At 38.7% G+C, this 13,893-nt stretch overlaps 1 protein-coding gene across 2 annotated transcripts in view; it reads left to right on the forward strand.

Annotated features, from left to right (window-relative positions):
• The window catches only part of KIF16B (kinesin family member 16B), a 273,891-nt gene that overhangs the window by 211,514 nt on the left and 48,484 nt on the right, over positions 1-13,893 (forward strand). For both annotated transcript variants that reach the window (XM_089691598.1, XM_089692251.1), the window contains exons 16-17: positions 2,045-2,127; positions 5,354-5,442. In XM_089691598.1, the coding sequence (XP_089547724.1) occupies positions 2,045-2,127; positions 5,354-5,442 (172 nt within the window). The remainder of the gene's footprint in view (positions 1-2,044; positions 2,128-5,353; positions 5,443-13,893) is intronic.

Raw genomic sequence — 13,893 nt, forward strand, 5'->3', positions numbered from 1 at the left:
GGGGACACTAGTTCCTGGTGGCAACCAGGGTTTCTCTGAGTTTGGAGGATATTCCTCTTACTTCCTATGAGGATGGGAAGAGAAGGGCAATTTCCTCAACGGGACACAGATGGTGGAAAAAAAAAACTGGCCGAGTTTATAACCCTCCCTTACTCAATCCTTAATGAAAAAAAAGTTTTGCCATTAGTTCTACTTTAATGCACCCTGTGAAACCCAATGAAGGTATGCTAATCACAAATACCCAAACTAAGAAAAAATATCTCACACTGTGTCCATTACTTTATTCCAAATTAGGCCATGATACAAAAAAGCTCTTTCTTATATCCTGGGCTTATTTGGAAAAGGCAAAATCGTTTTTTGGAGGACACAGTGTACAATTGGCCCATTTTCTATGCTTGGATGTTTTCAAGGCTGAGAATGAGCCTAGATTTACATTAGATTTCTGCTTGGCTGACTATATATGGGCTAACCAAAAGAAGGCATCATATAAATAATATACATTATTTTGTGATGTCCTCTAATTGCATGGACTACTTTTTCAGACAGTACATTGTATATAAAAAAAGAACTATTATATGTTCAAGCTTGTTTTATTTAAGTTTTTATAACAGGAGTTACAGGTACAATATATAGAAAGTACAGAGGTGGCATGGTTCAAATCTTCCACTTGTGATGGAACGTACACATCAAAAGATTTTGCATAGGTACGTAAATGCTGATAATAAAAGACAGAAGGCACTAGTGCTGAATCACTACTATCTTGGATCATCTAGGAATTAACTAGGAACAACACAGCCCAATCAGATTGGTTAGAGGTTGCCTTCTTCAGAAAACACAGTGAAAAGTAATACAATTCAGCTGTCAGATGTGCCTGTTAATGGAGAGGGGGTAATTAAGCCTGTAAGGCTAGAGCCCAGAAGTGGGAAGAGAGGAGACAAGAATCGCCTGAAAAGGAAAGTAGGAAAGAAGGAGGACGACCACCAGGGCTTTGATAGGGAGAAGAGGTGTTGTGATAACTCCATCATATCTAGTTGGAGGCTGGGGGGATATCTTCCCCATTCCAATCCTGAAATGCAAATGAATAATGAAACATTGAACAGTAGGTCCAAGTAGTTTTAAGTTGTTCTTCCCTGTCATTTCCCTGCAAGAACAAATGTTCCCTTATGGCATCGAGTTCAGTTGCCCATTCCACAAGGTGAGGTGTAGAATTCCAAGTTGTTATGAAGAACTTACTGTGAGATGTAAAAAATGCCCCCCTTAGCCCATGAAAAGAGTACCCCTGGGGTACACATACAAAGTGTTAATAACCATTGTTCTACACAGTCATGTTTGCCATGCCCCAGTGGCAGTAATGACTCCTGAATTTATTACACCCTTTATGACCCCAAGTGATGAGAGTTTTTACAGGGTCATGAACAGTTGTGTCCCAATAAGGATTTTCATTATTATATTTCATATGACAGTCACACTTTGGTGTGCATTTGTAAATTTCACCTTTTGTACCCGGAGTATTGAAAAGCTTCTGTTCGAAAGCCAGCTTTGTTTCCACCTGACAACAAGAGATTTAACGTAATGTATCAGCTCCATTGTTTATGATGGTTTCATTTTATATTGCTGACATTCATTGACATCTTTGTAGCAATTTAATATAAAGTTGACCTCAAAAGACACTTTTGTTTTCCTTTTGTGTTTTATCTATTACAGGCTGTAAAAGTGTAGTGAAGGATGGGTATGAATGGGATTAGCAAAATATCTATTAAAAAAAAAATCCAATAATATCATGTTAATCATAGGATTGTGTAGGTGAGCAGTACCATTCTTGCCTTGTGGCATTGGGTCCTGAGTTAAAACCCTACCAAGCATTTGCATGGAGTTTGTATGTATGCTCTTTTTTTGTACAGGTTTTCAACTACTTTCGAAAGTCATACTAGTAGGCTGTTTGATCTCCAACCAAAATATGGTGCTAGTGTTTGGGGATATTATAATGTGATCTGCTGAAAACTTTTACCTGTGTTTACACATTTTTATTTATTTTTTTTTAAAGGGGCTGTCATCCTCTTGGGTAGGACCAACATGTTTCGCTTCAATCATCCAAAAGAAGCTGCTAAATTAAGAGAAAAAAGGAAGGTGAGTACATAAATAAGTAGTTAAAGCTGATCTCTAGCTCTTAGCGAAGTTCAAATAGTTTGTTTCCAACAAGCTGATCCAAGCAAACTATTACCGTCACTAAGAGATGCAGCAGCTGTGTGCCCGGGGTAAGCTTCATGTAGCCTCAGCTACCTACAGTATACAGCTTTTTGTTCTGGCAGTGGGACAAGACCCTCATGTCCCACTCCCGACCCTCTTCCTGATTGGGTGAGTCAAAGATTATGACGTCATCAGCCTGCCTCTCCACCTCAACCAATCAGAGGAAGCTTTGTATTCCCTGTAAAAAGCTGAGTTCCACTCAGGCCGCTTCTATTTTGTTCTGTTATTGGGACAAGAAGGTATTGTCCCACTACGGGAACTTAGCCCAGTAAACTGTATGTTGCTGAGGCTACATAATCCTATGTGCACAATCACTGCATCTCGTAGTAAAGTAAATAGTTTTGGATCCAAAATATTTAAATGTCACTCAAATATGGAGACCAGCTTTAAAGTGGTTGTACACCTTTTGACATGAAATATGAACAAAGCAGATTCCTATATCGTGTGTGTTCAATTCAGAGCACTAAGTGTCATTTCTCTCTGCTGCCTCATTCCTCTGCTATCAGCATTAATCACTTCTGACAAGTTTTCATGACACCAAGAGAAAAAAGTGGACAGGGGAGGGACATCTAGTACACAGCTTATGATTGACAGCCTCAGCTCTGTTGCTGTGTGGAGAGAGGAGTGCCCCTTCCCTCTAATCAACTCTCAGTGAGCTCTGCAGATTGTAACTTCATCTCCCCTTTCCCCCTGCTTCCTGAAAGCTCAGGTAAGCTGTATAAATTCTGGACTTTGAAAGGATGTAGAGAAGAGATGGCTACAGATAAACAGGTACAACTTATGTACAAGAATGTGTTTCATCTGTGAATCACCTAAGGCAAGGCACTTCACTGGGTATATGTTGGGGTTTACAACCACTTTAAAGTAATCCCAAGACCTTGTCGCATCAAGGGTGAACAGTATTTCCCTTGCTTTGCCAGACAGGTGTGAAGCCCAAGGAGCCCGTTCCTGCTCTGTGTAAGTAACACCAAAAGAAAGGACAAACTCCAACGATGTTACAAAACTCCAACAAGTTAATTGATGGACAGCTCACACCACAGCCCTCCACCCTGGGTCTACCCTGCTAACACATTTCACCCCTCTGGGCTTAATTGTAGAGAACTGCATTTGCTGATTAGGTCACTGCTGTCACATGTGGCAGGTAGAGAATCAGCTGCCCTGTGTAAGCTCAAACAGATCCAACTGGAGCATACTTCAGGTCTTGTTCACACAATGTGCAGAGATTTGCCTTTTTCTGCACCTGCCTCAGCAGACATATGCAACATAAAGCTCTCCAAGGGCCAAAGAAAACAATGGTTTTCTTTGTGTGCTGTTGATACAACTTTGATGTCATGTTCAACTGCATTTTTATGTGTAGAAGAAAAGTTTTGTGACACCAACATTGTGGTTTGAACAGGGCACACAGAAAACAATTGCTTTTTTGTGCCCTTGGAAGCTTTTATGTTGCAAATTTGTGCACAGAAAAGAAAAAGGCACATGACACCAACATTGTGGTGTGCTCATAGAAAACAACTGTTTTCATTGTGTTCTTGGAGAGACATACATTAGAAAAATGCATGCTAAAATATGCTGTCAAATCTGCACCTTTGTTTTCATCAGCTCGTATGCACGTGTGGTGTAAAAGAGAGCTAACTTAGGGCTTCTTCTCCTCACTCTCAACAGCAAGCCAAGTTGAGGAGTGTTGGAAAAGTATAACTGAAATGTGATGGGGTTGCTTTAAAACAAATTTGTTACTTTACAGTACATGGGCAAAGCACAGGTTTACGTCAAATAAGTACAAAAGAGTTTTCCACGGGTGGAAAGAAGGAAAATCATTCAATTCCCCATCAGCACAGTCAGTGTTGATGGGGGATTGCCTCCCGCAGTGCTAATGTGTTCTGTTGGGAGGGGGGGGGAACCTTCCTGATCAACAGAACACAATGATTACTGCTTTAGCTGCTGGTATTAATCGAATGTAGAAAATCTGACAGGCTGGTTGTACCCAAGTCAATTGATGGATTGATTTGGGTACAATCAGCCTTGCCCATACATGTACCGAATCCCAGCCAGTACCTGCTGAACCAGCCAAATCTTAATCCATGTATGGTTGGCTTTACTGTAAAGAACACCTACCTATGCTTATGGTAAAATCTTCTTTCTTCCTTAACCACTTCCCGTCCGGCCCATGTATATAATTGGCCGGACAGGAGCAGTGCAGGGGCAGGTGGCCGCAGCACCTCAATCCAGTGCCCGCTGTGTCCTCCAGACACAGTGGAACACCGATCATTGTATGGGACCTCTGTGTGAGGTCCCGATCATGTGATCACTGATTGGCCAATCAGTGATCACATGAACAGTAGTAAGCAAGATGTCACTTCTCACATCATTGCTTACTACGTGTGAATTATCACAGAGATCACATATGGTGTCACTATGGTGACACTGTACTGCTAGGGTGACAGTATGTAACAATAAATAAAAAAAATATAAAAAAATAAAATCAAAATGTAAAAAAAGAATTAGAAAAATTATACTTTTTAGTTATAAACTAATTTGGTTTTTTTTTTACTAAAAAGATAACTGAATACATTTTGGCCAAGATTTATGAAGAAACATTTATTTGAAAAATTTTATAAGAAAACACTTTTTTCAACATTTTTGGACTTTTTCATTTATAAAGCAAAAAAAAAAAAATACAAATCCCAGTGCTGAATAAATACCACCAAAATAAAGTTTTATCTGTCTCAAAAAAATGCTAAAACATTCTTATGGGTATAGTGTTGCATGACCGCGCAATTGTCATTCAAGTATGATAACGCTGAAAGCTGAAAATTGGCCTGGACAGGAAGGGCGTACTTGAAGTGGTTAAGCAGCCAGTTGTACCTTGTACAGTTCTTGACTTGAAAAGGTCACTTGCCATATCTTTCTGCTGTCCTTTTGATATATTCAAACATGTTAATTGTGTATTGGAATGAGATCTTTCTGCAGTCCTTCTATTCGAGCAGGGCTTACTGGCTGTATGCAGGGTGCCCAACTATGCTGCTTATCCCAGCAAAGAAAGCTCTTTGTGAATCAATTTGCATGTACGGAATAAAAGAATGATAAAAATCCTTTGTTTTCTCCCCAGAGTGGCCTTCTGTCCTCTTTCAGTTTATCAATGACAGATCTGTCAAAATCATGTGAAAATCTCTCAGCGGTGATGCTTTACAATCCCGGGTAAGAACATGAACTTGCTGACATTTCTTACACTGTATAAAACCCTAAAATATTCCACAAATCTTGAAATATGAACTGGCATCTCTGTGATGGAAGTAGCATGTTACATTAACCAGGGTGATCCAAGTACTGAAGGTTTTTATAGAAGTTTTATTGTTCAAGAAATATTGCAGTAGTCAAAAGACAATAAAAATGTGGCTTTTAGTTATATGTCATTTTACAGATTGTTTACAGATGGAAGCGCTAGGTGCTCTTGCAGGTTTAGTGCATTTGTGAAAAAAAGACATGGCTTGGAGTTGTTTTTATTTTAACAGCATAGAATCTTTAGTCTCTTGTACATTTAAATGCTGCATGATGAAATAAACCTTACATAATCCCAAAGATCAGCTCCAGGTAACAAGTACAATCAATCAGCAAACAGCTATGGTATCTGAAAGATGAATTCCAAGAAAATATATTTTCTGGCTGAACTGCATAGGCCTGCCATATTTAAAATATCTCCAACAGGGGCACAGACAGTATTAAAAATGTGATAGATGTTTTAACCCTTCAGGGTTTTTGATAAATAAATAAATGTTACTTCATCAAAAAATATGTGGTGGCAATTCATTTCAATTATATAACACTTATAGGTAAAGTTGATCCAGGGAATATCCGATTGCCTCTCGGGGGATCAGGAAGGAATTTTTTTCCCTGCATGAGCAAATTTGATCATTCTTTGCTGGGGGGTTTTTTGCCTTCCTTTGGATCAACTGTGGGTATAGGATTATAACTTTTTTTTTTTTTTTTTTAATAGTTGAACTGGATGGACTTTTGTCTTTTTTCAGCCAGACTAACTATGGAAATACTATGTAAATATAACTGCCATAGTCAGATAATGTGAATATTTACACAGGCTATCCTCCCTTCAGCCTATTTTGAATGCTGCTGCTAGACTTCCACACCTTACTAACCAATCCGTGACTGCTGCCCTACTCTGTCAGTCCCTTCACTAGCTTTCACTAGCCCAACATGTAGAATTTAAATGCTGACCATAATGTACAAAACCATTCACAGAGCTGCCTCCAACTACATCGACAAAACCCATCATCTGATGATATCGCCAAATCGTCCTCTCTGTTTCTCCCAAGGAATCTTGCTCTCTAGCTTTCATTGTTACCTCCTCCCATGTTCACCTCCAGGACTTCTTCAGAACCTCTCTCATCCTCCTGAACTCCATACCCTTGTATGTCCAATCAGCTCCCACCCTGCCTGCCTTTAGGCAATCCTTGAAAACTCATTTATTCAGTGAAGCCTACCCCATTTCCACCTAAGAACTGTACTTGAGTCACCTCCATCAGACCATTCCCTGCATCTATCACCTTTTGTACCACCTTCCCCTGCCTTTAGATTGTAAGCTCCATGTCATATGCATATTACCCTCCTATACCTGCTGTATTGTAATTGTGCTGTCCCCCTTTATATTGTAAAGTGCTGTGCAAACAGTTGGAGCTATATAAATCCTGTATTATAACAACAATAATAATAGTAATAATAAGAATATTAATAATAATAAATATTCATCAAAAATGCGTGGTATCAATTTAATTCAAATATATACAGTTCCAATAATTTATCATCAATTACATAAATCCAAAATTACAAAGTGAAAATAGACATCCCTGTTTAATTACATCAATTGAAAACCATGGGGTTTTAAAGGCAACCATAAGAAAACAAGCTATGTGTATTTATAAAAAGCATTCTTTTATCAACCATATCATTATGATAAAAGAGTTGATTAACAATAAAAAGGATTTTTTGTATACATTACTTCACATATCCATATTTTCCACAATACAAAGTGACCTGTGCATAACTGACGATGGGCAAATAATAATACACCCTGTTCCAAATTATTATGCAAATTCTATTTAAGTGTCACATAGATGAAATATTTTGTTTTTCAGTTTAACTCATGGATGGCATTGTGTCTCAGGGCTCTTTTGATCTCTGAAAACAATCTCGGACACCTGTGATAATTAGATTGGCAGGTGAGCCCAATTTAAGGAAAAACTACTAAAGGAGGGTGTTCCACATTATTAAGCAGAGCACCATTTTCAAGCAATATGGGGAAGAAAAAGGATCTCTCTGCTGCCGAAAAGAGTGAAATAGTTCAATGCCTTGGACGAGGTATGAAAACATTCGATATTTCACGAAAACTAAAGCGTGATCATCGCACTATTAAGAGATTTGTGGCTGATTCAGAGCACAGACGGGTTCGTGCAGATAAAGGCCCATTGAGGAATATTTCTGCCAGATCCATGCATCGGATCAAGAGAGCAGCTGCTAAAATACCATTACATAGCAGCAAACAGATATTTGAAGCTGCTGGTGCCTCTGGAGTCCCATGGACATCAAGGTGTAGAGTCCTCCAGAGTCTTGCAGCTGTGCATAAACCTTCTATTCGGCCACCACTAACCAATGTTCACAAGCAGAAATGGCTGCATTGGGCAGAAAAATACATGAAGACTAATTTTCAAACAGTCCTGTTCACTGATGAGTGCCGTGCAACCCTGGATGGTCCAGATAGATGGAATAGTGGATGGTTGGTGGACGGCCACCCTCTTCCAACAAGGCTGCGACGTCAGCAAGGCAGTGATAGAGTCTTGTTTTGGGCCGGAATCATGGGAACAGAGCTGGTCGGCACCTTTAGGGTCCCCGAAGGTGTAAAGAAGACCTCTGCAAAGTATGTGGAGTTTATGACTGACCACTTTCTTCCCTGGTACAGAAGGAAGAACTATGCTTTCCGTAATAAAATCATCTTCATGCATGACAATGCACCATCTCATGCTGCAAAGAATACCTCTGCATCAATGGCTGCTATGGGGATAAAAGGAGAGAAAGTCATGGTGCGGCCTCCATCCTCCCCTGACCTCAATCCTATTGAGAACCTTTGGAACATCCTCAAGCAAAAGATCTATGAGGGTGGGAGGCAGTTTACATCCAAACAGCAGCTCTGGGAGGCTATTCTGACATCTTGCAAACAAATTCAAGCAGAAACTGTCCAAAAACTCACAAGTTCAATGGATGCAAGACTTGTGAAGCTGCTATCAAATAAGGGGTCCTATGTTACAATGTAACGTGACCTGTTAAAATGTTTAAAAAGTTAAAATGTTGTTAAAAGTTTGATTGAAATAGCTTTTGATTTCAGTAAATATGCTGCAAACACAACAAATGACAATTTTCAGTTCTTTACAACCTATAAAGTGTTTTGAAACTTACTGTGCGGAATAATTTGGAACAGTGCATTGTAAGTGTTTTATGTTTAAAAAAAATACTGTTATTAGGAGGTTTGTTCAATAAAATTTGAATTGTACTCTTAATAGTTAATAACATGAGAATTATGCTGATTGTTATTTACATCAATTATTTAGGTAAATGAGAAAAAATCATTTGTATAATAATTTGGAACAGGGTGTAATGTGATGAAATAGATTAAAGTGCCCAGTGCATAAATAAAGTCTTTAAATGTCTTATATCCATTTGTTTATGGGATAATAAAACACTTTCCTTATGCACTGGACACTTTAATTCATCTATTCATCACTTTATTATTATTTGCACATTGTCATTTATGTACAGGCCACTTTGTGATTTTTTTGAATGTATGCAATTGATGATAACTTATAGGAATTGATTATGGCACAGTTACTGTATATTATTGAAATGAATTGATACCCCACTTTTTAAACGAATATTGAAATCGTCTACTCTTCCAACCACTCCATCCCCACAGTTATTACCTCTTGTATCACTATCCCCTCCCTCCTAGATTGTAAGCTCCAAGGAGCAGGGCCCTCGAATCCCTCTTGTATTGAATTGTATTGTTACTGTACTGTCTCCCACCATAATGTAAAGTGCTGAGCAAACTGTCGGCGCTATATAAATCCTGTATAATAATAAAAAAAAAATAATTTATTTACTTTCTCCAATTTTGGTACAGTTATATCATTGAAATGAATTGAGATCACACTTTTTTGATGAATTAACATTTATTTATGTACTTAATCCCATTGATGAATGCGCTCTTTTATACCTTTGCCCATATTATTGCACTTAAAACAACAGTTGAGAACTGTTCTTGATACTTTTTTATTTGCACTAATGTTCAGGACCTGCAAAGATCACATGGCATGGAGCATTAAATATGTGCTTTTAATAGTTTTCCCGTGGTTGATCATGATGTATAATTGCAAACCCAACTGACATGACAGAAATAAACAGTCAGAAAGTCATTGTACTACTAACCTCCATTTTATGTCCTCATGCACACTGGACATTTTTACAGCTGCGGTTTTTGGTTTTTGTCATTTTTTTTTCTACCGCCAGTAAACTCCTCAGCATGTTATCCTATGTCTCCATGCACGCATAGACTGTAATCAGTGTTTTTTGGCTGGAAAAAAACTCCAGAACTAGTGGGTTTCTAGAGGCGTTGATTAGCTGTAAAAATGCTCTGACACTGAAAAACGTGGCAAGCTGGGTTTTTTGGATTTTTTTGGGCAATAAAAAAATCTATAAAATGCAAATGCAAAAAAACACAGCACAACACAGCTAAACGCTAATGAAAACATGCTGAAAAACTCATGTTTTTAATGTGACTTTACACACTGATAGCACACTCCCAGCACAGAGACCAAGCTGCGAAAGACAGCTCTTGGTACCTGCTAATGATTGGTAGCTGACAGTACCAGCTTCTTATCATGTTGCATCAGTGAGCCACCACCATGCTTCACAGTGGGAATGGTGTTATTGTGGCTATAAGCCTGGTTGACCCTTCTCCAAAAATAGCACTTATAGTTGTGACCACAAAGCTCTGTTTTGCTCTTGTCACTCCGGATTACAGTGTGCCAGAAGCTGTGAGGCACATCATGGTGTTGTGTGTATTGTAACTGGAATTTTTTGTTGCATTGGCACAGTAAAGGTTTTTTTCTGGTCGTGCAGTTCATTTTTGTTCAAGTATCGTTGTATTGTACTCCTTGAAACAACCACACCATCTTTTTCCAGAGCAGCCTGTATTTCTCCTGGGGTTACCTCGATTTTTGTTTGTATCCTAAACAATTCTTCTGTTATTTGTGGCTGCAATCGTTCTTGGTCTACTTGACCTTGGCTTGGTATCCAGAAATCCCCAAATTTTCCACTTCTTAATAAGTGATTGAACAGTACTGACTGGTATATTCAAGGCTTTAGATATCTTTTTATATCCTTCTTCATCTTTATAAAGTTCAATTACCTTGTTAAGCAGGTCTTTTGACAGTTCTTTTCTGCTCCCCATGGCTCAGTATCTGGCCTGCATCCACATGAGAGCTAACAAACTCATTGACTGTTTATACACCAACACTAATTGCAATTTAAAAAGCCACAGATGTGCGAAATTTACCTTTAATTGACATTTTAACCTGTGTGTGTCACATTGTGTGTCTGTACCAAGGCCAAACATTCCAGGACCATTTGGATGATTTATAATAAATCACTATCCATAAAAAAAGTTTTGTTTGTTGTTGGCGTGATCAGTCATAATTTCATTATCAATGCCAAAGTTTCGCTTTTTTCTGCCAGGGTATGCAAACTTTTGAGCACAACTGTACATCATACATTGAAAATAAAGAGTATTACTAAAGCTAAGCCTATTTTTTCTTGTTCATGTTCTCCTTCTGTATTACACAGTTAGAGGCCTGGGGACATCATAAATAGTATTATTCATTTCTGCTAAGGTTATCAGTTTTTTGAAATTATGATAGGGTTATGTTACACTGTCATTTTAGATATAATTTGTAGGTCTCCTTCTTTATTAGGTTTACATATACTTATTCTCAAAGGGTTCTAACATTTTAATAGCTCGGGAAAAGTTCCTGCTGGATACATTATCAAGTTCGAATGACGTCTTTGTTCCTAAATCACCTATCAGCAGCTGCTGCTATAGTTACTGCAGTCGGCGTGTTGGATTCTTGCACAATACTTGCTGCCTTTTTCTACTTACCCTCATCATCCCTCAGATGTCTTCATATTCTGTGAATTGGGCATTGCTTCTTACAGTTGACTTTCCAATTCTAGCTTGTAGCTGAAAAAATGGCTTTTACCCAGAAGCAATTTATCCAGTTGGTAAATGGTTGCTTGTTTGTAACTTTATATTAGGAACTAAATATAATAGATAGCAAAATGGCTGTTTTGTCTCTGAATAAAATAAATATTTAAATGTTTTCAGTAAAAAACAAAGATAAGCATTTTCTGAATCTTGCGATTTAAACTGAACCTGACAAATTAGACAAAACCTACCCTTGTAGTGGGCCCTACCGCACTGCAAGGGTTAAATGTTCATTTAGTCTAGGGTACACGGATAAGATGTTGTACTTTCCTTATTCATGGTTTCAGTAGGCTTCCTCCAGTCCAGGTCCAGCATTGTCCAATGCTCACCTCCTCCATGTACAATGGAGGGTAAATAGCCCTGCAATATGACATTGAGGTACCAGTCATGGATTTTGCCTGTATAGAACCGTGCTGGAGCCTGCTGGATGGTTGGATAGGTCAAGTAATACACCGCTAGACCAAACTAGCATTTAACCCTTGCAGTGCAGGGGTGCCCTACTGCAATGGGAGATTTTGTTTAACCACTTGCCCGCCGCCCTATAGTAGAACTACTTCTACAGGGCGGCAGGGCTGCACGAAATCACATATATATATGTGATTTGCATTTACGGGTAGGGGGTGTGCGCCACCCTACCCATGTCGCTATTGGTGGCTACAGATGTCAATCACCGGGTCCTGAATGGAGATACCCCACCAGCAGCTGGTGATTGCCGAGTACAGCTGAAGGGGAGAGACCAATGTGTAAACAAAGCAGGTCTCTCTCCTGCCAGCAAGGACATGTTGCTTCGTATTTCTCTGCACAGCAGAGAAATACAAAGCAGCATGTCTCTGCAGTAAAACAGCACACTTAGTAAAACACACACATTTAACCCTCTGATCGCCCAAAAGTTAACCCCTTCCTGCCCAGTGTCATTAGTACAGTGTCAGTGCTTTTTATTAGCACTGATCACTGTATTCGTGTCACTGGAGGTGGCAGTTAGTCAGTTCCCACCCAGTGTCAGAATGCTCGCCGCAGTCCTGATTTAGGTCGCCGATCGCTGCCATTATGAGTATAATAAAAATTAAAATTCCAGTATATATACCGCCATTTGTAGATGCTATAACTTTCGCATAATCCAATTAATTTACACATAATTGGATTTTTTTTTTTTAGCAAAGACATGTAGCAGAATACATTTGGCCTAAATTTATGAAGAAATTTGATTTTTTTTTTTTTTATTGGATATGTTTTATAGCAAAAAGTCAAAAATATTGGTTTGTTTTTTTTTTTTTTAAATTGTCAGTCTTTTTTTTGATTATAGCCCAAAAAATAAAAAAACTCAGAGGTGATCAAATACCAGCCAAAGAAAGCTCTATTTGTGGGGGGAAAAAAGGACATACATTTCATTTATGTACAGTGTTGCATGACCATGCAATTGTCAGTTAAAATAATGCGGTTCCGTATTGCAAAAATGGCCTGGTAAGGAAGGGGGGGGGGGTTAAATCCTCTGGAGGGCAAGTAGTTAATTTACAGATTTCATCTTTAAAGCTTTAGGCATGTGAATAAATATACAATTAAAGAAATATATGTGAGCTGGCTTACCTTATTGAAGATTTGCAATTCTGTTTAGTAAGCCTCCTGATCCAGGCACCTCTGTCAAACTGCAGAACCAAGTCTAGGACCTCCACTGCTACAAAATCAGTCTGGTCTAGGGAACACCCCCAGCCCACTGATTGAACAGTAAAGGAGTATCACCACACTGATGAGCCAACTCTTTATTCCCCCTTGCATTGTTTTACTAAGAGCATATATGCACTGCAGCAGAACCTGGTTTTTCTGTACAGGGGATTACAGGAATCGTATAAAAGCAAATTCAAGTACCCACACTAGTTGCATTTAAAATGCATGTAATGATTTTTAATGAATACATACACTAGCTGGTGTGTTTTATTATTAGTTTGGGGTTCAGAGAATGCAAACACTGGGTGCTAACATTATCCAATCCAAACTGAAAAACAAATGTCTGCAAAGATCAGTTTTTTTCAGGCAAGGTAAGTAGCTTCTGCTTAATGTGTAAATATACATGCATGGTGTTTTCCAGAATTAGATCATGCATGTTTTGGCCACAGTTGTTTAGTGGTCAGCTCTTCTGCCAGGAGCACACATGCTATAAAAGTGAGCCAGCTGTCTCGTGTTCAGGTCTATAAAGGGAGGGGGCACATCTGGACATTTCAAGATATATTTTGGTATAACTTTCCTAATCTTACTATAGTACTGGTCAATGTACATCCACTGGGTGAACTTCCTGTGGATCTTCACAGAGTCCCAGGTTTTTTTGTTGTGGG

This window comes from Staurois parvus, unplaced genomic scaffold (genome assembly GCF_062004578.1).
Source record: "Staurois parvus isolate SC_StPar_1 unplaced genomic scaffold, SC_StPar_1.0 ptg000001l, whole genome shotgun sequence".
Classification (NCBI taxonomy): domain Eukaryota; kingdom Metazoa; phylum Chordata; class Amphibia; order Anura; family Ranidae; genus Staurois; species Staurois parvus.